This window comes from Carcharodon carcharias, chromosome 13 (assembly GCF_017639515.1).
Source record: "Carcharodon carcharias isolate sCarCar2 chromosome 13, sCarCar2.pri, whole genome shotgun sequence".
Lineage (NCBI taxonomy): Eukaryota > Metazoa > Chordata > Chondrichthyes > Lamniformes > Lamnidae > Carcharodon > Carcharodon carcharias.
In genome coordinates, this window is record NC_054479.1 from 84,264,851 (window position 1) to 84,290,209 (window position 25,359).

At 40.6% G+C, this 25,359-nt stretch overlaps 1 protein-coding gene across 1 annotated transcript in view; it reads left to right on the forward strand.

Annotated features, from left to right (window-relative positions):
- The window catches only part of fgd6 (FYVE, RhoGEF and PH domain containing 6), a 156,325-nt gene extending 137,821 nt beyond the window's left edge, over positions 1 to 18,504 (forward strand). Inside the window, exons 18-21 of the mRNA XM_041202697.1 lie at positions 1,153 to 1,283; positions 6,141 to 6,269; positions 7,525 to 7,676; positions 16,148 to 18,504. Coding sequence (XP_041058631.1) covers positions 1,153 to 1,283; positions 6,141 to 6,269; positions 7,525 to 7,676; positions 16,148 to 16,184 — 449 coding nt within the window. The 3' untranslated portion in view covers positions 16,185 to 18,504. The remainder of the gene's footprint in view (positions 1 to 1,152; positions 1,284 to 6,140; positions 6,270 to 7,524; positions 7,677 to 16,147) is intronic.
- The last annotated feature ends 6,855 nt before the right edge of the window (positions 18,505 to 25,359 follow it).

Here is a 25,359-nt window from a genome sequence, read left to right on the forward strand (position 1 = left end):
ATTCTTGAATTATGTAGCATTATATCAGATAGATTCTGTCATTGGCTTATATTTCCCTTTTTTGAGCTGCATGTTTGAGAAAATAGTGAAAGATTTCTGAAATGTTATATATATTCTCTGTGCAGACAAGAAACAATGAAAATGGAGATCACCACCACATACTAAATGCAGTGTTTTAAAGAGACTGACCTTGGGTTGTTCTTTGCTCTTTTCTCATTTAAGAAATTAAGAAATATTCCTTTCACACGTTTTTAAGGAAGATTTCTCATTCACAATTTGGAGGTGCTTATTATGTTTTCATAATGAAAACTTGTCTTCCTTTTTTGTGCTTTGAAAGATGTTGTTTTCATTGTTCAAAACCAGATCTTGAAATAAGCATGCATTGCACCAACCAGGCTGCCACTCTGTTCTGATTGAACATAAATAGAGTAAAATTATAGCAGAGAAATTCTGCAAATTATCGCAAAATAGTTTCAGGAAAAGAGTACTCCTTAAATTTTTATTATTTTATTCCTCTATCGCTCTTGAAGACAATGACTTGGTGATCCATTCAAAAGAACCTAGCAGATTTTTTCTCAAACCATTATCTCAAAAAACAGAAAAACACTTCAACATTGGCACTCCTGGTACCTCACCTAATTGGTGTTGGAGCTGAGACAATGCTCTGGATGACTATTTGTTCATGGGAACATCCCGACAGGGTTCAATCCTGTGTTCATCAAATGCTCACAATACATGCATTTTTCAGCAGAAGTAGCTGAAGTTTTGAGAAGCAGAGCCCTTGTTGATTTTTTCTCTCTGGCTTATGCTACAATGACCCACTCAACTGAGATAGCTAACTCAGCACAGACCAGGGATCTGTGACTTTCCTGGTCTATTTGGTTCAGTACAGTACCTAATCACATGCTGCATTCAACCACTGAATCATTAGGAGAGCGCAAAACACTTTTAAATGATGTTTCGAATCCAAAAAAAGAATGGGATCATGGTGTTTGCTGTTTCATCCATCCTTCTCCCCCACACCCTTTCCTTCAAACACAATTGCAGAAACCAATTTGGTACTGCAAGAGTTCAAATTAGCTGTTATTCTTAAATCTTGTATTGGATTTCAGTACTCATTTTAAAATAAACCTATTTGCCTCTGTTAATTAGAAATGCAGTCATCTGATACGAAGATGCTGTCTCCGACTCACAAATCATCAAGTGCCCTCACCTCGGTTTTTCACAGCATTCAGCATTCTTCAGGACGGAAGCACAAGAAAATTCCAGCAGCACTGAAAGAGGTAAGTGGAGGCACTCAGTTTTAACTGATCTTCAGCAGGCTGTATTCTAAGTGCAACAAGTACAAGGCACCAACTTAACTAACTCAATGCTCTTGTACCCTTTGCTGGTACTGTCCTGCCAATAAAGAAAGTGGCTTCCCAGTCACACTACTGTGCAATAGGTAGTGGCAGGGCTCTCCACGTGCACATTTCAGAATATGGAAGGGGTAGTAGTTACTGTCATGTACAGTTCTCAAATGTTTTGCTAATTAAGAAAAGCTGACAGACAGTTGGCTATTTTCACTTGGCAGAAAATAGAAAGAATGACTATACAAATGGCAGTTCAAGTGCTTGCGCTTTGCACCAACACCAGTTATATTGATTCAAAACTTTCTTGTAGATAATTTTGCTTACATGAATATGGGCTGACTGCTGTACTATGTTTCTGCTGTTAATACCAAAAATGCATTATAATGGGAACATTACATTATTGCTTTTAAGTACTCTGCCCTCCAAAGATTTCTTAATCTTTTAAAGTAAATTATAACTTATTCAGGTATTGTAATCAAAATTGGAATCTACTTTTCCAGAATAGTGTGAACCCATGTACACTTTGTACTAGGTTTCTATTGCAATTCTTAATGCTGTTTATCGATGGTAGATCAATATAAGCTTTTTTTCCCTCCTGCAACATTTCTTCTGATTTCATTCTGGGTGATCTGCCCTTGTAGATGTATGAATGAGAGTCTTATTCCTCACATTTCACTCTTAGTAAGCTCATGCTGCCACTTTGTTTCCAAAATGTTGGCGCACCGACATATTGCCCCACCCTGGCTTGAATTTTAATTGAGACTTTCAGGGGAAGGGGAAGATGTTCAAAAGTGGAGTCATTGTTTTGTTGAGGTTGCTATTATATTTAACTTCCTTGTTTTGTGTCCCTGGTTATTTGTCTTTAAAGCACACTAATTATTGTAACAGAAATTGCATTTATAAAGCATTTTTCATGTAGAAAAATGCCATTTTAGACAACAACTTACATTTACATAGTGCCTTTGACAAAACAAAACATCCCAAGATGACAGGAATGTAAAGAAGCAAAATTTGACAGAAGCGACTTAAGGCGGTATTAGGACAGATGGCAAAAAGCTTGGTGAAAGAAGTAGGTTTGGAGGAACGTCTCAAAGGAGGAAAGATCAGTAGAGAGGTGGAGAGAGGCTTTCGGGGGGTGATGATGTTGGGATTTCCAGAGCTTAGGGCCAAGGCAGCTGAAGGCATGATCACCATTGGTGGAGCAATCGGGGATGGTCAAGAAGACAGAATTAGATGAACGCGTATCTCGGAGCATTGTAGGGCTGGAGATAGGGAGGGCAAGGCCATGGAGAGACTTAAAAACAAGGACAAGAATTTTACAATGGAGGTGTGCTTGACCAGGGGTCAGTGTAGGTCAGTGAGCACAGGGGTGGTGGCTTACCAGAACTCAATCTGAGTAAGGGCACAGACAGCAGCGTTTTAAATGGCCTTAAGTTTACGAATGGTGCAAGATGTGTGGCCAGCCAGGAAAACATACGGATGGTTGGGTCTAATCCAATAGATTATTGCCTTATAATAGTCAAATTAGATGTACCAAAGGCATGGATGAGGGTTTCGGCAGCAGATGAGCTGAGATGAGTAGATTCAGACGATGTTCGGGAGATGGAAGTAGGCAGTCTTGTTGATGGCCCTGGATGACCAAAGCGATACAGTGTAAGATAAAGCAGAGAAAGGGTGTATGACTGATGTCAGGTTGATAATACAAATGAGAACCAGACTTTAGGTAGGAAGTTCAGAGGGGAAGTGAAAAAGGAAATGAGAGGGGAAGAGAGAGAATGAGAAGAGACTGGCAACCAACATAAAGGAGAATCCAAAAGTCATGTCTAAGCAAATAAAGGGTAGTAAGGAGAAGGCTGGGTCTGATTTGGGACCGAAAAGAGGATTTGTGCATGGAGGCAGAGAGCATTGCTGAGGTACTATATGACAGCTTTGCACCTGTGTTCACCAGAAAAAGATCCTGCCAAAGCCAACTGGAGTATCGTGACCAATTCTGGGCATCACAGTTTAGAAAGGATGTGAAAGACAGGTTACAGAAAAGGTTCACGTGAATGAGTAATAGTAATAATACCGGGGGGATGTTTCCTCTTGTAGGGAAACTAGAACTCTGATATATAATTTAACGATAAGAGGTTTCCCTTTAAATAGAGAGATGAGAATTTTTTTCTCTTGAGGGTCATTAGAGTGTGGAATTCTCTTCCCCAGAAGGTAGTGGAGGCTGGGTCATTAAATTTATTCAAGGCTGAATTAGATAGATTTTTGTTAGATAAGGGAGTCAAGGAAATTGGAGCTGAGACAACAACCAGATCAGCCATCACCTTATTGAATGTTGTAGCTGGCTCAAAGGGCCTACTCGTGCTTCCTAAGTCCTATGTTCCTATGAATGATTCTGGGGATGAAAGACATCAGTTGCGAAGATAGATCGGAGGAGCTGGGGCTGCTCTCCTTGGAGAAGAAAGATTGAGAGGAGATTTGATAGATGTCTTTACAATCATGAGAGGTCTAGATAGAGTAGATTGAGAGAAACCCAAGAACCAATAATAACATAAAAAGTTTTCACGCAGCGAGTGGTTGCGATCTGAAGTGCACTGCCTGTGAATGTGATGGAGACATATTCAATCATGGCTTTCAAAAGGTAATTGGAAAAGCACCTGAAAAGGTAAAAATGTAGGGTTACCAGGAAAGGGAGGGGAGTACGATTAGCTGAATTGCTCTTGCAGAGAGCTGCTGCAGACTGAAGGGGCCAAATGTCCTCTTTTTGTTTTGTAACTATTCTGTGATTCTATTTGACTGGAAGCTCAACTCACGTTGAAGTATGAAACCAAGTTTGTCAACAGCTGGTTCAACATCAGACGTTACTATGTAGAGGGTAAAAGTGGGGACCAAAGAAAATGGCTTCAGCCTTCCCAATATTTAATTGGAGGAAATATCTGCTCATCCAGTACTGGATGTTGGATATGCAGTGTGATAATTTAGTGACAGTGGAGGAGTCAAGAGAGGTGGTGGTGAAGTTGAGCAGGGTGCTAGTAGCATACATGTAAGAACTAAAATAAAAAAACTGCGGATGCTGGAAATTCAAAACAAAAAATAAAAAATACCTGGAAAAACTCAGGCGGTCTGGCAGCATCGGTGGAGAAGAGTACAGTTGACGTTTCAAGTCCTCATAACCCTTCAACAGAACTAAGTAAAAATAGGAGAGGGTGAAATATAAGCTGGTTTAAGGGGTGGGGGTGGGGGGGAGTGCTGGTTTTTGGGATAAGCAAGCATTGATAGAAGGAGATAACCAAAAGATGTCACAGACAAAAGAACAAAGAGGTGTTGAAGGTGGTGATATTATCTAAAAGAATGTGCTAATTAAGAATGGATAGCAGGACAAGCAAGGTACCTCTAGTGGGGGTGAAATAAGACTAAAAGGGCATAAAAGGTATAGATAAATGATTGGTGGAATACATTAAAAATAATGGAAATAGATGGGAAAAGAAAAATCTATATAAATTATTGGTTAAAACAAGGAGGAGGGGGAAGAAATGGAAAGGGGTTGGGGATGGAGGAGGGAATTTAAGATCTAAAATTGTTGAACTCAATATTCAGTCCGGAAGGCTGTAAAGTGCCTAGTCAGAAGATGAGGTGCTGTTCCACAGTTTGCGTTGAGCTTCACTGGAACAATGCAGCAAGCCAAGGACAGACATGTGGGCAAGAGAGCAGGGTGGAGTGTTAAAATGGCAAGCGACAGGGAAGTCTGCGTTATGCTTGCGGACAGACCGAAGGTGTTCCGCAAAGCGGTCACCCAGTCTGCACTTGGTCTCTGTGGTTTCCTCTACATTGGAGAGACCAATAAAGGCCTTTTATGCCCTTTTAGTCTTATTTCACCCCACCCACACTAGAGTTACCTTGCTTGTCCTGCTATCCATTTTTAATTAGCACATTCTTTTAGATAATATCACCATCTTCAACATCTCTTTGTTCTTTTGTCTGTGACATCTTTTGGTTATCTCCTTCTATCACTGCTTGCTTGTCCCAACAACCACTCCACCCCTTCTGTATTTCTTCCAATAGTGCGATGACACCTTTAACAGGCACATTAATCACTGGAGCAGAAAACGATTCAATGTCTTATCTGAAAATGTCCCTTATGAGAGTGCAATAGTGCATCAATACTGTACTGATTCTGTGCACAAGTCCTGGGTCTGTAAACCTTCTGTGAGCCAGAGGCAAAAGTGCAATCAAAAGATTGGAACCAACATGAGTCATATCTTCAATACTCTGCAGTAATGCTGATTTCCCACCCCTGTCTGTACACCGCCACCCTCCCCCTCCAAAAAAATGTTATCCCAAACAAAACTTTGAAAGTATGAATCTTCAATGCAATCTATTCCTTCGGGTAAGCTCCTTCAACGAGAGGCTCCATTTCTAAATTTGCCTTCTGTTCTTTTCTGGATGTTAATTGGGAAGCTGCCTTTATTACAGTTCCCAAACTCGAGGACTTAACTATAGATGACAGGAGCTCTTTGAGCTTTCTATCAGTGAACTACTTATGATCAGTTTTAATCTGTACTGATCACTCTGGCCAAGAAAATTATCCATTTTACTGCGATTATTAGAGTAGCTTGAAACAGAATGGGAAAAGGGAAATTGATCAGAAAGATGGAAATATACAGTAGATTCCTCAACATTTTTGCTAGAACTAGAACTTGAAAGGTAAGTGACCCCTTCAACGAACCGGACATAATAGAAGGGGGAGAGGAACAGGAAGTTTTCCCGAATTTCAATATACACCACTGTTCATTTCAGGTATCTGCTAACACTGGAGCCTCATCTATGAGTGGCTACCTTTATAGGTCCAAAGGAATTAAGAAACCATGGAAACGGCTCTGGTTTGTCATTCAGGACAAGGTGCTATATACTTATGCTGCCAGTGAGGTAAGGGTCTGTCCACCTATTGTATAGATAGATGTTTATTTGTCAATTGAATGTCTGTAACTATGAAACAGGTAACTGATGAAAACTAAAACATACTTACAGTGCATTGAGTGAAGTTATTGGTTCTTGCATTAACATAGCACACCATCTCAGAATAAGGCATTTTTTAACCTATTTTTTTCCTCTATAAAGTTATGTAATGACTAATTTACAAACTTCAACATGTTGCAGGTTTTTGAGAAACTAATGGGCTATTTGTGCCAGTTTCTTACGATATCTATTGTATGGTCCAGCAGGCTTTACAACTATGTTGGGAACAATCTCAGGAACCTGTTTGTGTGGCATGCAATTTTTTTTTCCTTTTAAACATTTTTTTCTTAATGGAAAGATGGGAAATCCAGGCCATATGCTGGTTTCTTCGAGACTATTCCCGACTCAGACCCTGAGTTGCATCCGGGTTGCGGGGGGGGAGTTGTTGGCAATGGTGATGAAGTGGAACTCTCTTAACTGACAAAGTTGTTGTGAACTTATCCAACAAATCAGTTTCTGCTGATTCAATAATGTTTGTAGATAAATGAGCAGAGATCTGACTAACCTGTGTTGCCGGAATAGCCTCCAGTGAATGAAAAGCCCACAGTGCATTCACTTTCAAGGTTCATTCGTGGATAATTGCCAATTCAGAGAGATTGGACACTTGGAAGTTATCTAATACTCGTAACATTTCTTCCCTTCCCTCATCAGCTATTTCGGATAAAACAGGGGGTAAAAAGAGCTTAAAGCAATAGGAGAAAAATGTTTTGTTAATTTTTCTGTAATGTTTGAAATGCATTAACAAAATGGGAAGGACCACAGCTACTGCAGGTTGAGGACCCAACTCTGTGGCCTTGAGCGCTGCCAATCTAACCTTCAAGGTACAGGCCACACAGTTCTACTTGAATAGTAGAACTTGAAAACACAGTTTTATTTGTGATTTGCCTTTATTGAATATGTGAATATGGAGGTTTGGAAAGAGCTGTTGCCTCGTTAGTGGATAATTTTAAATCACTCATTGGTATCAACATGTTGTAATATGAAAACTAATACAAGTATGGCTTTAAATGTTCTTTGTGCCCACCGACTCCATGATTAGACTAAAATGGCCCACAAAGCCAACTTTAGGTAACTTACTGTCGATAACCTGACAATTTTATTTAATATGCTTGACACACTGAAGCCTGTACAAAACTTTATCTCCAATGTCTTTTCTTCAAAAAAGGATGTAGCCGCATTGGAGAGCCAACCATTGCTTGGATTCACAGTTTCTGAAGTCCAGGATGACCTTTCAGAAGCCAAAGTGATTTTCCAGTTGCTTCATAAGAGAACACTGTTCTATGTGTTTAAAGCAGATGATCGTCATACTGCCCGGAGGTGAGTAAGACAAGTCATTATACAGCTGCAAAATGCTGTGGATGCTGAAAATACTGAGCAGATGAGGCAGCATCTATGGAGAGGGAAACAGATTTAACATTTCAGGTTTGTGACCTTTCAATACTGGTAAATGTGTAGATGTTACACAAACAACTTCTCTAGTCTTCTAAAATTGTCCAAATAAATGGTGTTGTAATGAAAACCCGCTATGCCAATATTTTTGTGGGGGTAAATTTTTGGATTCAGTCCTAAACAAGTTCCCTTCTTTGCCCCTGTTTCTGGTATATTGATGCCTTTGCAATGACTATCAGATCATACATACTTATTTCAATTTGAGCTGTCAAATCATATGTTTTTAATGCATAGCATACGCAATTCAGATAACAGAGCCTTTCTGTTCTGTCTTTTTACTATTTCCACAACCTCTTGCCTTATCTACTGGGGCAATCTTAAGTTTGTATGCTCTGTCCCATCCTGCCCTGCTCTGATTATCATTCCCCTCGTTGCCACCCTGTTCTCTTGCCTTGTCCTCTCTCTTTAATTTATCGCCTCTTCCCTCACTTGATCTTTCACGCTCACTATTTAGGTTAAAGCCTTCTGTACTGCCCTGGTTATGCAACTCGCCAGAACACTGGTCGCAGCACAGTTCAAGTGAAGACTGTCCCAACAGTACAGCTCCCACTTTCCTGAGTACTGGTGCCAGTACCCCATGAATTGAATCTATTCTGCCCACACCAATTTTTGAGCCATGCATTTATCTCTCTAACCTTATTTACCCTACACCAATTTGCTCGTGGCTCAGGTAATAATCCAGATATAATTACCTTTGAGGTTCTGCTTTTAATTTAGTCCCTAGCTGCTCATATTCTCAAAGCAGAACCTCTTTCCTATCCTACCTATGTTGTTGGTTCCTATGTGGACCATGAAAACTGGATTCTTCCCCTCAATACTGCAAGTTCCTCTCCAGTCCCAAGCAGATATCCTGAATCCTGGCAGCATGCAGGCAATGCAGCCTTCGGGACGCTCACACTCAGTTGCAGAGAACTGTGTCAACCCCCTGACTATACTGTCCCCTACTACCACTACATTCCTATTAACTTCTCCCACTTGAAGGTATTCCTGTATAATGGTGCTATGGTCAGTTCATTAATTCACCCAGCGGCCCTTGCCTTCATCCCCTCAAGCTGCAAAACCTTGAATCTTTTGGACAATTGCAAGGGCTGGGTCACCTCCACTTCTACCTTCTCAATCCTCTTTCTTGCCTCACTCGCAGTCACACACTCATATCCCTGACCATTGACCAAATCAGAAGATCCTAATTTAAGGGCTGTGAGCGACTCCTAGAACCAAGTGTCCAGGTAACTTTCCTACTTTTTGATGCATTGCAGTGTCTACAGCCCAGCCTCCTGCTCAGTAAACCTGAGCCAAAGCTCCTCAAGCTACAGATGCTTTGTGTAGACGTGTTTGCCCTGGATCACACTTGTCTCCACATTCTGCAGTCACAACACATCCCCTACCCTGCCATCTTTATTGTGTTGATTAATTTTTTATTATTTTCTTACGTAATTTATAATGAATAAACCCTACTACTCCCGATAAGCTTTACTGCTACTAGTAAACATTACTATTCTTCACAAAACCCTGCAATTACCAATAAATGACACGAGTTTCGAAAGATAAATTAGCAAAGTAAAACCACTTTCCTATTTCCTTTGACGTCACACTTCAACTTTTCTCAGAATGCGGCCAGTCAAAAGACTGAGCCCTCTAGCTCTTTTAAACTGGTCCACCAATCTCTGTGCTCTTTTAAACTCAAAGTTCAGGTAACTATTTATATGAACAGCACCTCCTCCCTCACTCGCCTAATTCCCAAGTTAACACTCTGTGACTAGCTGCATTCATTGATGAGCTGCTGTCTTCGTGTTTGCTTACTTCATGCATTTAGCAAGCTGAAATTCTACAGAGATGAGTCAGCACTGCTGGCTAGAGAATCTAGTTCAAACTAGCTACCTAATTAACTAACTAGCTGTCTCTCCTGCAGGGAGCTTGTCTATCCCTAACTAAGACTGAAAGAAAATCAATTTTAACAGTAAATTGTAGTTAAATTCTACATGCAAACTAGATTTTAAAAAGATTAGCCTTAAAATTCCGTCAGTCACCAAATTCCCAAGCTCACACTGTTGACTATCTGCACTCAGTGACCAGCTGTCTGCATGCTTGCTTGCTTGCACATTTTCCACATTGTTCGGTCGGTGTTGGAACAGCTTGTGTAGGGGTGTGGCTAGTTCTGGAGCACAAGTCTTCAGTATTACTGCTGGGATGTTGTCAAAGCCCATAGCCTTTGCAGTATCCAGTGCCTTCAGCCATTTCTTGATAATATCTGGCTCATTATTCATTGCTAAATCTAATATAGCCTGCCTCTTTGTTGGTTCTCGGACATTTTGTTCACAAAGCTGTCCTGGCCACACTCAAGAAATTCACTACCTTTCTGGCGTGTACTAGCATGATTATCCCAATCGATAAGAAAGGACTTCGAACTGAAACATTCAGTTGTTTTTCTCTCTCCACAGGGCTGTCTGACCTGCTCAGTATTTCCAGCATTTTCAGTTTTTACATACGCATGTGTGCATGTGTCGCATTGTACATAGGAGTAGAGAGTAAGTGAAGTTGGTGTTAGAGGGGTTCTGACATCCAGATACAATTTCAGCACTTTCAGTATTGTATATGCTAACCTTATTTTCATATGATACTTGGATTTTATATTTTTACTAGTCAGTTTCCCCTGGAATTGTACATATCTGGATTAATTGAACCAGCGTGTGCATATGTCTGGCAGCTCCCAATTTCAAGTTATACAGCTTGTATAGTTTACAAAACTTAAAGCAATTGGGAATCAGTACTCCTCCATGTTGAACAGCACTTGGAGGAAGCACTGATGGTGGCTAGTGCACAGAATTTACTCTGGGTGGAGACTTCAGCATCCATTATCAAGAGTGGCTCAGTAACACCACTACTACCTAGTTGGCTGAATCCTAAAGGGCACAGCTGCTGACTGGTCTGCGGCAGGTGGTGAGGGAACCAACAAGAGGGAAAAGCCTACTTGATCTCGTCCTCCCCAATCTACTTGTCACAGGAGTGACCACAGTCCGTGTGGGGACAAAGTCCTACCTTCACTTTGAGGATCCTCTTTATCGTGCTGTGTATGGCACTACCACTGTGCTAAATGGGACAGATTTCGAACAGACCTAGCAACTAAAGACTGGGCATCCATGAGGTGCTGTGGGCCATCAGCAGCATAATTTGGTACAACTACAATCTATAACCTCATGGCTTGGCATATCCCCCACTCTCATTACCATCAAGCCAGGGGATCAACCTGGTTCAATGAAGAGTGCAGAAGGGCAAGTCAGGAGCAGCACCAGGCATATCTAAAAATGAGGCGTCAATCTGGTGAAGTTACAACATGAGATTATTTGCATGCCAAACAATGGAAGCAGCATGTGATAGACGGAGCTAAGCAATCTCACAACCAACTGACCAGATCTAAACTCTGCAGGCCTGTCATATCCAGGCGTGAATGGTGGTGGACAATTAAACAACTAACTGAACGAAGAGGCTCCACAAATTTTCCCATTCTCAATGATGGAGGAGCCCATCACATCAGTGTGAAAAAACAAAGCCAAAGCATTTGCAGTGATCTTCAGCCAGAAGTGCCAAGTGGATGATCCATCTCAGCCTCCTCCTGAGGTCCAGAGCATCATAGATGCAAGTCTTCAGCCAATTCAATTCACTCCACTTAATATCAAGAAACGGCTGAAGGTACTGGATACCGCAAAGGTTATGGGCCCGGATAACATTCCAACAATAGAGCTGAAGACTTGTGCTCCAGATCTAGCTGCACCCTTAGCTAAGTTGCTCTAGTACAGCTGCAACACTGGTTCCTATCCAGCAATGTGGGAAACTGTCCATGTATGTCCTGTCCACAAAAAGGACAACTCCAACCTGGCCAATTACCACCTCATCAGTGTACCCTTGATCATCAGCAAAGTGATGGAAGTGGTCAGTGAAAGTGCTATCAAGCAGCACTTACTCAGAAACTACCTGCTCATTGGCCCTCAGTTTGGGTTCCACCAGGGCCACTCAGCGTCTGATCTCATTACATCCTTAGTCCAGACATGGGCAAAAGAGCTGAACTCAAGAGGTGAGGTGAGTGTCACTGCCCTTGACATCAAGGCTGTATTTGACCAAGTGTGGCATCAAGGAGCTCTAGCAAAACTGGAGATGATGGGAATTGGGGAAAACTCTGCAATGCGTGGAATCATACCTAGCTCAAAGGAAAATGATTGTGGCTGTTGGAGGTCAGCCATCTCAGCTTCAGGACATCACTGCAGGATTTTCTCAGCGTAGTGTCCTAGGCCCAACCATCTTCATCTGCTTCATCAATGACCTCCCCTCCTTGATGCCGTTTGCACTGAGACAGTTCCCCATAGAAGATCTGCTTGGGGATTCTGTAATCCTCCATGTGAGAGATTAGGCCTGCCCATCTAAATTGAATTTTCTGGAGGGTGGCTTCCATGCTATTGAGCCCAGCATGTTGAAGGACTTTATTTATGATTTTGACCTGCCATTGAATTCTCAGCATGGAACTCGGGTGTCTTTGGAAGCATCCAGAGCTTGGATGTGGCACCTATGGCAGACCCAGGATTCTGTGAAATACAGCTGGGTGATAAGAACAATGGCCTGGTAGAGTTTGATTTTAGTCTTCAGCTTAATGCCATGCTGCTTCCTGATGCTATCATAGAGTTGGCGCCAGCAGATCTTGTTTTCTGGATACGTGCGTTGATCTCTTCATCAATAGTAGCAACCCAGAGAGCACACTACCAATATATGAGAATTTTTCTACAGCCTTGAGACTGATCTATCAATGGCATGCCTGGTGCTTCATAGTGTGTGCCTGGTGCTGGCTGAAACATAACCTCGGTCTTTGGAAACACTAATTTGGAGACCAAAAATTTTGGCAATACTCAAGAATTTGTTTGCCGTAGTGTGAATGTCTTCCTTGTTGTGGGCAGCTAGGATCTCAAGGATGCCAACATAGGAGCTGGAGATAGAAAGGATCCGAACATATACGTGGCAACTATTGAGGAATAAAAACACACAAAATAGGAGCAGTGTTATAGGCACTGTTCATACATTGAGGAAAGGATGAATCTGACACCAATTTTTTTCTTAATCCAGGTTTGTTCTCAAGGTTCAGAAGACAGACACAGATTCGTCTTGTTCCTCTCCTACACCCAATATGAACTGTATTTTTATATGCTTGCACTGATTCCCTAATCTTTCCCCAATTGGTGGAAGCTTCTCTCAATTTATAAATGTAAAGCATGCACTTCATTGCAGCATGACTCCAACATTAACAGTAGGAATAGACTGCACGGCCTGTTGAGCCTGCTCCACCATTCAATACAACCTTGGCTGATCTTAGGCATTCAACTCCATTTTCTTACTTGTTCCCCATATTCCTTAATTCTCTGAGAGAGCACAAATCTGTCTATCCCAGATTTGATCAAGAATCCACAAATCTCTGGGATAGAGAATTCCAAATATTCACACCCTTTGAGTGAAGTAATTTCTTCTCATCTCAGGCCTCCTATCCTGAGACTGTGTCCCTGTGTTTTAGACTCCTCAACCAGCAAAAACAATCTCTGTGTCTATCCTATCAAGCCCCTTCAGAATTTTTCAGGTTTCAATGAGATCGCTTCTCTTTCTTCTAAACTCTAGAAAATATAAGCCCAATATACTCAGCTTCTCATCATAAAACAGCACCTTCATTCCAGGGACCAATTTAGTGAACCTTTGCTGTACCACCTGCAATGCAAGTATATCCTTTCAAAAATGTGGAGACCAAAATTGTACACAGTATGCTAGATGTGGTCTCAGCGAAACCCTGTACAATTGTAGTAAAACTTCTCTTTTCTTGTACACTGATCTCCTTGCAGTAAAGGTCAACATGCCCATTTGTCTTCCTAATTGCTTTCTGCACCTGCATGGTAATTTTCTGCATTTCTTTGCACGAGAATACCCTAGTCTCTTTGAATATCATACGTCCACACAAGTTTCACACCTTTGGAAAAAAAAATCTGCTTTTCTATTCATACGACCAACGTAAATAACTTCACACTTCCCTACATTATAATCCAATCACCATTTTATTGCCCATTCACTTAACCTGTCTACATCTCTTTGCAGCCTCTCTGCAGTACTGTCTTCTCTCAATCACGGGAAGGATCCTCTCAAAGGACCTATTATACCATATACTAGACAGCCCAGTTGATGATATCCTCCAGTAGAGACAGTGTGATTTTAGGGCTAACTGTAGGACAGCTGATTATGATGTTTGCAGCAAGACTACTACAAGGAAAATACAGAGTGCAAGATTAGAATCTGTATGTGCTGTCCATGGATCAAACTAAAGCTTTTGACAGTGAGAGTTGACCTGGTCAGTGGCACTTATTCTCCAAGCTAAGATGTCCAAACCAGTTTTGTTAAAATCCTGCGCCTGTTGCATGATTTGTCTGTTCCTGTGTCGAATGCCTTTGCAGTAACTAGCAGCATAGAGCAAGGATGCGTCATGGCTTCGCCCCACTCTTCAGACTCTTTGCTGCAATGCTTAGGAAGCTACCAGAGATATGCCTGCAAGCATTATTAAGTTCCATTCAAGGAAACTGGTTAATCTCTCCAGACTGTGTGCCTCCACTAAAATCAGAGGCAGTAATCAGAGCTTTTGTATATCTGTCCTCCTTCATGTACCTTGACCTAAGAATTTGTTGACGACCATGGACTTCCACTGGATTAGTCCGTGATTATGCTTGGCAAATTACTGCAGTGGTTTACTGTTACCTTCTGTATACAGATTCTCTTAATACCAGACCAACTGGGAGATGTAAAATTGAAGTGCAATAGCACCACCACTGACGATCTGGTGAAATTACCACATAAATTTTACACAGGCAAATTCTACTAAAAATGTGGAGGTAGGAGTTTGTAATGGGAAAAGGCAGCAGGAAGTGCACACAGATGTAGGTCTGTTAATGTACTTTATGCAGATAGATATTTGAATAACTGCCTCCATGCAGTAAGTGGTTAATGGATGAAATGCAGAGAATAGTCAATGGATGGAATTGAATTGTAAAATTTTAAACAAGTTAAAAGATTACATAAACCAAACCTTCAACGATTTATGGCATTATTAGGATTGAATTTTAGCTAATTGCCTCCATCTATCCAGTATTTGTTTCACTGTGCAGGGCCTGTCATGTCTTTTCTGCCACCACTATCTAACTGTGTGTGATGCCACAAAATGATGAGAGTTCATACAATATTGAAACATTTGGTGTAGGACTAGTCAAAGTTTTTTTTTCTCTTTCTAAGTGTTGAATCACAGAGGTGCAGTATCATTGAGTCACAATAATGATATCAATGTTCTGATATAGTCATGCTGAAATTACTAGATCACATTTTTATACCCAGTTTAGTCAATGTTGATGCGCCCCCGAGTTATCGACCCTTCAACAATTGGAAACAGTGTCTCTTAGTTTACCCTATCTAAACCCTTCATGGTTTTAAACATGTCCATCAGACCTCCTTTCAATCTTACCTTCTCTAAGGAGAACTCGTATTGTTTCATTTGTTTCCATTTAGCTAGTATATTGGAATGAGATTACATTAAATGTCAAACTTATTTTAAAAAATGAATATGAGTATTGAGGGGAGATATTCCTGGATGGGAGCAGTAGTCACTAAAGATACAGCTACTTTGCTTTTCATCCCCTGGGACTGGGCAGACTTAAGGCACAGAGCACCCCCTCAACTGATCCATGTGCCAATACAATGGGCAAGGAATATGAACACAGCTGTAAGCCTCTCAGACCTGTAACTGCACTCCAGGACACTGATGGAGTTCTCATTGCCCTGAAGTGCTTCCAAATGACCCAATGATGGCTCTAAATAAAAAATTATCACTTTTCTGTATACACTGCAGTCTGTCCCTAGACCCCAAAGATGCTCTGTTTTCTCTCTTTCCCCTTCTTCCCCAACCCCCACCTACCTTTCATTTGTGGTTCTAGGGGCAGCCCATTAAGCTGACTTTCAATAGGCATCCTTTTGATGTGGTATTCATCAAGCATTAGGAAAGAAAGCTGAGGCAGAAAACACCACCTTTCCCTCTGTTACAGTGCCAACGCTGCGTCTGCTACAAACGCAGGCTCAGTTTCATGTTGTGGGAGAGCCTGAGAGGACACTGTGGGGATATAGATTTAATGAAACATGTGTCTACCTGTTCTACCTATCCCCTAGGTACTGAGCAGAGGACAATCACCTTTTTATTTATTTATTTCTATATTTGTAGGGCACTGTTTTGTACATAGACACTGGAGTTACAATAATTAACAAATGCTCCAATTTCTCAACAGGTGGGTAGAAGTTTTTCAAGAAGCTACTGTGTTGTAACATTCCAACAACAGACACTATCCAAGGGAAGGACTTCAAGAAGCAACTCCATGAAAAATACACTTTACTGAGATTTTGAAGTGTGGTGTTGATGCTTCAGCATAGATTGAATAAGAATGTTCATGTTCACACCTTAATCTCCAGTTACTAAAGATTCATTTTGGATTGTAGAATGAACTGCAAAGATGCTACAAAAACCCCAAAACACTCTTGATGTGCTCTTTGGTGTTGTCTGAAAAAGGCCTGAAGAAGAGAACTTGGGTAGCCAGTGTAATTTTCTAATTTGAGTCTCTTTTTGGTGAAAATGAAAGCAAGAATGAACTAAGCTCTATTTTCCACTCTGGGTATTACTCTGTACCTAGCCTGCCAAAAGGCTTAAGCAATGATCTATTTTTATGCTACATTTCTCAAGTGTGTTAATATCTTTGTGTTATAAAACTGTGAACATCACATTATTATCATAGAAAAGCCCACCTTAATCTCTCTCTTTTAATTATGGAACTGACATTTTCTATCTCTGAAGATCTTCACATCTAAAAGTGATTTTTGAACACCTCTGATTTTTCATGAGGTAACTTTAGTACCTGGTATTAGATGGTATTTGTAGACCAGGAAGATCAGATTTGTGCAGATATAATTGATTTCACATGGGGTCAGCAGTGCTATCAATTGCTTGAGTGCCTCTGCTTTATGGAAGGGAAGAATTAGCTCAGATTCTCATTCATAATCACTACCCAGCAACTTGAATAGAAAATCCCCATGCATGGACACCAAACAAAGACATTGTCATTGATTGTGATGCCACACAGTTGAATAGAGACTGAATTCATGCAACAACAAAAAATTAGCATATGATTGTTTACTGAGGGGTTGCCAGTGCCAATGGAACTACATCCAGTGGGAGCTGGTGCTTCAGAAGAGAGATGGGAAGAAAACTGGACAAGAATTTGCTACGTGGTTCTTGACTTGACTTTTGAGATCCAAATTAAGTAGATTAGTGGCCTGAGACTACTGGAAAAATAAACTTTGGCTTGATGTATTATTCATGTTATGAAAAATGAGAAGCAAGTTGCCTTTCATGATTCCAATATTCTTATCAGGTTTTCACTGCATTAATATCCATACCAAATGGGTCTTGTGATTTTCCAGGTTTATCAGAATGTATGTTTAAATTTTTCCAAAATTGGTGGAACATTACTGTTAAGTGCTGCACCCAATTTTCCAGTGTATTTTAACTTTATTGTTTTTTTATTTAATGTTTGGCTTTTGTAAAAATATTTGAAGATATGATGGTTCAGCAAGGATTTATACATGCAGGCATGAGTTAGATTTATGTATTTATTTAACTATTGTAATAAGCATCTATGGTTCTCTATGGAGCACAACAGACATCATGTAGAATTCAAAGTGAAAATTGATGTAAAGTTCTTAACTTTTACAATACTGACTTTTTATAAACATGTAGAAAGTTGAATGTAAATCAGCATTTAGGATAAGCATGATCTGGTGAATCTAAATAAGGGACTCTGCTTTTCACACCAAATAGGATTCCTTTTGATGGGTGAGGGAAACATTTACCCCTTTTTAAAAACTGTACAAAATACTTTCCTGATGGTGGCCAGCAATCTCTTCCAATTGACCAGATTTGAAATTGCTTAATTCCAATTACACAAGTTCCTACTAGTATAGAAAGAGTTTGCTCAATGGGTGGTATTCCTGCTCTTGAGTCAGAAAGTTGTGGATTCAAATTCCACTTGAAGATTGACCACAATATCTAGGCCAATCTGTCACTACAGTGCTGAAGGAGTACTGTGTTGCTGGAGGTGCCAACTTTTTGTTAAGACATTAAACTAAAGCTCCTTCTGACTGACTGGGTGGAAGTAAAAAAAAACCTTGTAGCACTGTTTTGAAGAAATAATGCTGGTCCATCAGATAACAACACTAAATAATAGATTAACTGGTCATTCATCTCATTTGCAGTTTGTTGGACCTGGTGTGCGAATCATATATCACATTGTCCATATAAAAATCTTGACATCCATAACTGAGAATATGTTAAAGCACAATTTAAATGCAAACTCTTTTCAAAAATAATTCCAGGGTATTTGCTTTGACTGCCTTGCCTAGAAGTGCATTCCATATGTTGATCACTTTGTGTGAAGAAAATAGCAGTGATACATTTGCCTTTTACTAGTTTGAACCCATGTCCACTACAGTCAAAATTTAGTTTTAATCTAGGTTCTACAGTTTGTTTTTGACAATGCCTCTGTGAAGTGTCTTGGGACTTTTTTTTATATTAAAGGTGCTATATAAATGTAAATTGTTGTTTACTATCTAAAATAGCTCTGAGGCCACCTCTCAGTCATTTCCTTTGAAACTGAAATATGAGATTTCTCCAGTATGCCAGCATAACCAGGAACCAGCTTTTAATTTCTAAATTGCCTCCAGAGCATAAATGTGTTTTGTGTTTCTAACCAAAATTGGATGGAGTCCTTATGATCAGGACTGACCACAGCACCATTCTGTATGAAAATTACTTTTTCCAGCTTTGTAACCTGCTATATTTTTGCCCGCATTCAATTTGTCTAATGATCCTTCACATTTTTTGCATATGTTTGTAGAATCATACAGTTCAGAAGGAGGCTAGTTAGTTTTATTTGAAACTTGATGACACTGCTTGCAACTCAGCAAAACTTGAGGACAAAGATTGATGATTGGAGATTTGATTTCTTGAGTTGTGATTGAGAGACTCTGTTGGAAAGCTGTTAGCCAAACGGTGAGTGTGACAATACTTGAATAGCTTTTCAGGATGAGGGTTATTTCCACTTAAGGGTCTTTGTATTTTTCTACATAAACCACAGCACAAGTTCCACACGATTCAGTATTGCTGTTCTATTTGTCTTTAAATGTTCATGTAGGGGCCTAGGACAAATTTTCCAAACAACAGCAGCATTACAGTTTGTAACATTAAAGTGGCTATATAAACACAAGAATCACCAGCAATGACTTCTGTTCCAGCTTGCATACTATTGTCCGTGGTGTCTTCCAAAGATCTGTCCTTTGCCCCCTCTTATTTTGTATCAACATACTGCCCCTCAGCAACACCATGTATGCAGGTAACACACAGCTATGACTCACCGTCTCTTTTGACCCCTCCACTGTCTCTAAATTGTCTGATTGCTTATCTGACTGATAAGCAGAAGTTTCCTGTAATTAAATAATGGGAAGACTAAAGCCATTGTCCTTGTCTGCAACAAACTCCATTCCTCAATCTGGCCATTGCCTGAGGATGAACCAGACCATTTGCAACCTTTGTGTCATATTTGACCCCAAGATGAGCTTCTGACCATGTATCTGTGCCATTACTAAGAACACCTATTAACACCTCCATAACATCACCTGACCCTGCTTCAGCTCATCTGTTGCTGAAAACTCCATCTACACCTCGGCTATTCCAAAGCACTCCTGGCTGACCTTCCATAAACATAAGGTCATGTAAAACTCTGCTGCCTGTATTCTAACTTGCACCAAACTTCATCACCCCTGTGCTCATTGATCACATTGGCTTTGGGTTGAGCAATGTCTCAATTTTAAAGTTTTCATCCTTGTTGTCAAATCACTCTTTGCATTCCCTCTCCCTATCTCTGCAACCTTGCATTCCTCCAAGAAATCTGTGCTCTTTCAATTCTGGCCTCTTGCATATCCCTAATTTTAATTGTTGGTGGCTGAGGCTAAGCTCTGGAATTCCTCCTCTAAGCCTTCTCCCCTCTGTACCTCACTTTCTTCTTTTAAGACACTCCTTTAAAACCTACCTCTGACCAAGCTTTTGGTTATCAGCCCTAATGACTCCTTATTTAGCTTGGTGCCATGTTTAGTTTTATAATATTTCTGTGAAGTACCTTGCAACATTTTACTGTGTTAAAGGCACTATATGGATACAAGTTTTTTTAATATAAGCTCATGTCACCCTCGCTGCTGTTATTTGGACAAGTTAAATTTGGTCTACATTTGACCTTGCAGTCCTTGATGCTGACTTTGGCACCCAAAATAGAAGAAATGTTCTATTATTGAACACTGACACCCTACACCTAATAAACATAAATGATGAGTCTGAAGCATCAGAGCCTTTTCTTTTTCAGGGGTTTATGTACTTACCCTAGGGACTAGGGTGCTGTGCAGCTATCTTGTAGCAAGGAAAGATATGAACAAAATGAATGGGATATTCTGGCATTTGCTGTTCATATGCCATGATTACTAGACTTCATTGTATACGCCTCCCTTATTGAACTATAATCTGTGGAATGAACGGCTTTTTATTCATTCGCTGTATATCGGTGTTACTGGCAAGGCCAGCATTTATTGTCCGTCCCTGTTTGCCTTGGAAAGGGGTGGTGGACCTTCCAGCTTGATACAGCTGAGTTATTTGTAAAACTAATTTCAGAGGGCAGTTAATATCCATGTTGGTGTAGGACTGGGGTCACTTATAGGCAAGGCTGGCTAGGGAAAGCAGGTTTCCTTTCTTCAAGGAGCAGTTGGATATTGCACAACAATCCAATAGTTTCACGGTCATGTTTAGTCTATTCAAATCTTCAAACTCTTGTAGTGGGATTCGAAATTGAGTTCTCTGGATTATTATTCTGGCCTCTGGATCAATAGGGTTTAGTGAGAGGGAGGAACTGAAAAAAAATCAGTATTAGTAGGGAAATGGTGTTAGAGAAATCGATGGGATTGAAGGCCGATAAATCCCCAGGGCCTGATAATCTACATCCCAGAATACTTAAGAAAGTGGTCCAAAAGGTAGTGGATACATTGGTGGTCATCTTCTGAGATTCTATAGACTGAAACAGTCCCCACAGATTGGAGGGTAGGTAATGTAACCCCACTATTGAAAAAGGGACATAGAGAGAAAACAGGGAATTATAGACCAGTCAGCCTGATGTCAGTAGTGGGAAAAATTCTAGAGTCCATTCTAGCTGAGCACTTAGAAAACAGTGGCAGAATCAGACAGTCAGCATGAATTTACGAAAGGGAAATCATACTTGACAAATCTGGAATTTTTCAAGAATGTAACAAGCAGAGTTGATGAGGGGCAGCCAGTGGATGTGGTTTATTTGGACTTTCAGAAGGCTTTTGACAAAGTCCCACGTAAGAGATTAGCATGTAAAATTAAAGCACATGGAATTGGGGTAGTATATTGAGATGGATAGAAAACTGGTTGGCAGACAGGAAACAAAGGGTAGGAATAAATGGGTCTTTTTCCAAATGGCAGGCAGTGACTGGTGGGATACTGCAGGCATTGGCACTGGGACTCCAGCTATTCACAATATATATTAATGATTTAGATGAGGGAGCTAAATGTAATATCTCCAAATTTGCGGATGGCACAAAGCTGGGTGGGAGGGTGAGCTGTGAGGAGGATGCAGAGATGCTATAGGGTGATTTGGACAAGCTGAGCAAATGCATGGCAGATGCCGTATAATGTGGATAAATGTGAGGTTATCCACTTTGGTAGCAAAAACAGGCATTATTATCTGAATGGCTATAAATTGAGAGAGGGGAATGTGCAACAAGACCTGGGTGTCCTCGTACACCAGTCGTTGAAGGTAAGAATGCAGGTGCAGCAGGTGGTAAAGAAGGCAAATGGTATGTTGGCCTTCATAGCGAGAGGATTCGCGTACAGGAGCAGGGATGTCTTGCTGCAATTATACAGGGGCTTGGTGAGACCACATTTGGAATATTGTGTGCAGTTTTGGTCTCCTTATCTGAGAAAGGATGTTCTTGCTATGGAGGGAGTGCAGCGAAGGTTTACCAGACTGATTCCTGGGATGGCGGGACTGACATATGAGGAGAAATTGCGTCGGTTAGGATTATATTTGCTGGAGTTCAGAAGAATGAGGGGGGGATCTCATAGAACCCTATAAAATTCTAACAGGACTAGACAGGCTAGATGCAGGAAGAAGGTTCCTGTTGATGGAGGAGTCCAGAACCAGGGGTCACAGTCTGAGGATATGGGGTAGACCATTTAGGACTGAGATGAGAAATTTCTTCACCCAGAGAGTGGTGAGCCTGTGGAGTTCGCTACCACAGAAAGTAGTTGAGGCCAAAACATTGTTTTCAAGAAGGAGTTAGATACAGCTCTTGGGGCGAAAGGAATCAAAGAATATGGGGAGAAAGTGAGCGCAGGCTATTGAGTTGGATGATCAGCCATGATCATAATGAATGGTGGAGCAGGCTTGAAGGGCTGAATGGCCTACTATTTTCTATGAAATAGCCCAGTAACATAGCCACTAACCCAATGTATCGAACAGCCACTGTAAACATATATATTGAATATATTGACATTCAACAGCTGCTTTTATATTCTTACCTGTGTTCACAGTGGAATTTGGAGTTATGTCATAAGATCTATAACTTGCAAGGACAGAAATTGCAAGGTGCCATCACTTGTACAAAAATACAAATGCATAACTGCTACAATATGGAATCATAGAATGTTACAGCAAAAGCTGAGGCCATTTGGCCCATCGTACCCGTGCCAGTTCTATGAAGTAACAATCCAGTCAGTTCCACTCACCTGCCCTTTTCCTATAGTCCTGTAAATGTTTCCTTTTAAAAGTCATGATTAAATCTGCTTCCAGCACCCATTCAGTGTGTTCCTGCTCATAAAAAATCAATGCAGAAATTTCACATCTCCCCTTCCATTTATAGTGCAAACACTCAACTTTACCACCCCAAAATACCAACATAGTAGCCATCAATTATTTAACTTAATAGTGGCTCGCAATGTTGTCTCCAACATCACCCAGGTTTCTGTGCATAATATATGGCTCGTTATTTTCTTCATTGTTCAGTGAATGTTTTGTCATTCATGAGATGTGGGCCTCGCTGGCTGGGCCAGCATTTATTGCCAATCCCTAGTTGCCCTTGAGAAGGTGGTGGTGAGCTACCCTCTTGAACCGCTGTAGTCCATGTGGTGTAGGTACACCCACAGCGCTGTTAGGAAGGGAGTTCCAGGATTTTGCCCCAGCGACAGAGAAGGAACAGTGATATATTTCCAGGTCAGGATGGTGAGTGACTTGGAGGGGAACTTCCAGTTTGTGGTATTCCCATGTACTTGCCCTTCTAGATGATAGTGGTCATGAGTTTGGAAGGGGCTGTCGAAGGAGCCATGGTGAATTCCTGCAGTGCATCTTGTAAATGGTACACACTGCTGCTACTGTGCACCGGTGGTGGAGGGAGTGAATGTTAATGGATCGGATGCCAATCAAACTGGCTGCTTTGTCCTGGATGTTGTCAATCTTCAGTGTTGTGGGGGCTGCACTCATCCAGGCAAGTGGGGAGTATTCCCACTACTGACTTGTGCCTTGTAGATGGTAGACAGGCTTCTGGGAGTCAGGCAGTTAGTTATTCGTCACATGACTCCTAGCCTCTGACCTGCTCTTGCAGCCACAGTATATAGCTAGCTCAGTTTTTGGTCAATGGAAACCCCCAAGATATTGACAGTGGGGGGATTCAGTGATGGTAATGCCATTGAACATTAAGGGGCTATGGTTGGATTCTCTTGTTGGAGATGGTCATTGCCTGACACTTATGAGGATATGAGGATTTTACGAGTTGCCTTATTTTCTACCAGTGTTGTATGTATTGTGTCAGCAATAGAGCCTGTCTTTGCCCTTTATGCTTTTTTCTGGTTTCTGTTTGTTTATTTTCATTCTGCTTAAATGGGTAGATGCTCCAACTAATTTTCTGTAACTAGTTAGGATTCTTTGTTCATCTACTTCAGACTGCTAGTCCAGCTCTGAAAGGAAGTGAAAACTGATTGCATCTGAGCTTTCCCTTATACTGATATATAGCATTCTTGCCTCTGAGTCCGAAGCTTGTGGGTTCAAGTCCCAATCCAGAGAATTTAGCATAAAATTTACACTGACACTCCAGTGTAGTGCTGCAATGTTAGAGGTGCTGTCTTTTGGATGAGTCATTCAACTGAGGCCCCATCTGCTCTCTCAGGTGAACATAAAAGATCCCATAGCATTATTCAAAGAAGAGCAGGGCAGTTCTCCCCGGTATCTTGGCCAATATTTATCCCTCTATTAACATCACAAATTGTCTGGTCATTGTCACATTGCTGTTTGTGGTATCTTTCTGTGTGAAAATTGGCTATGTTTCCCACATTGCAACAGTGACTACGCTTTGAAAGTACTTCATTGGCTGTAAAGCATTTTGGGACACCCTGAGGTCATGAAAGGTGCTGGTCTTTTTATCTTTTATATGTGGCAGTGGTTATACTCAATGCCATACTTGGTACTTAAAGCATTTATTTATACTGCAAGGTGGTATATCTATCTAATCAGACTGGCAAAATGTTACAAAATGTAATGAAAAAGAAATGACCATGAACAAAGTGAAACAATCTCCTTCCCTAAGATTTTTTTGATAAAATCTTCTACCATATTTGTGTTTAACAAAGTTCCTGAAATATAGAATCTTTTTCCAAATACAAACATGTATGTATTAATAAATTTACTTAAAAAGGTAATACAAATTAAAAATCTCACCTTGCATTCAGGAAACAAAATAAAAAGTTGGAAAAGCTGAATAATGAGGTAAATTGAATAATATGAAATATAAGTTAGGTGTTTGCTGCAAATAGTGCATGGTCTCTGTGTCAACACTTCAAAAATCTTTGATGAGGTTCATCAGAGATGGGACTTAATGGAATGTGAGCAATTTTCTTTAAAAAAATGTATAAAATTTTGGAATTCTCACTACTGGCCAATGAGATGACTGAAAAGTAACATCAAAGTTTTAAGAATGTTTCCTAGAGCTCCAAAAGCATTGTTTGCAAACAAAAAATGTTGTTCATTCTCCTGTAACCATCTAGTTTTAACTTTCTGCCTCCCTTTTTGTGGTTTTATGCTCATCTTCCACTACTGCCATCTGCTAGAATGGAAATTCAACTCATGCATTCTTGAGTTAATTAGAAGTCTTCAGCACCATAATGGGTTTCTGCACATGTTTGTGATCAAACAAAATACAACTGCTGTCCAGCCCCATAATAAATTTATTCTCATTTCTACAGACAATGTCAGTTTATCCAATATAAACAAAAATGCTGAAAACACGCAGCAGATCAGGCAGTGTGTGTAATTTTATAGTTGCTACATTGGATTTTCTT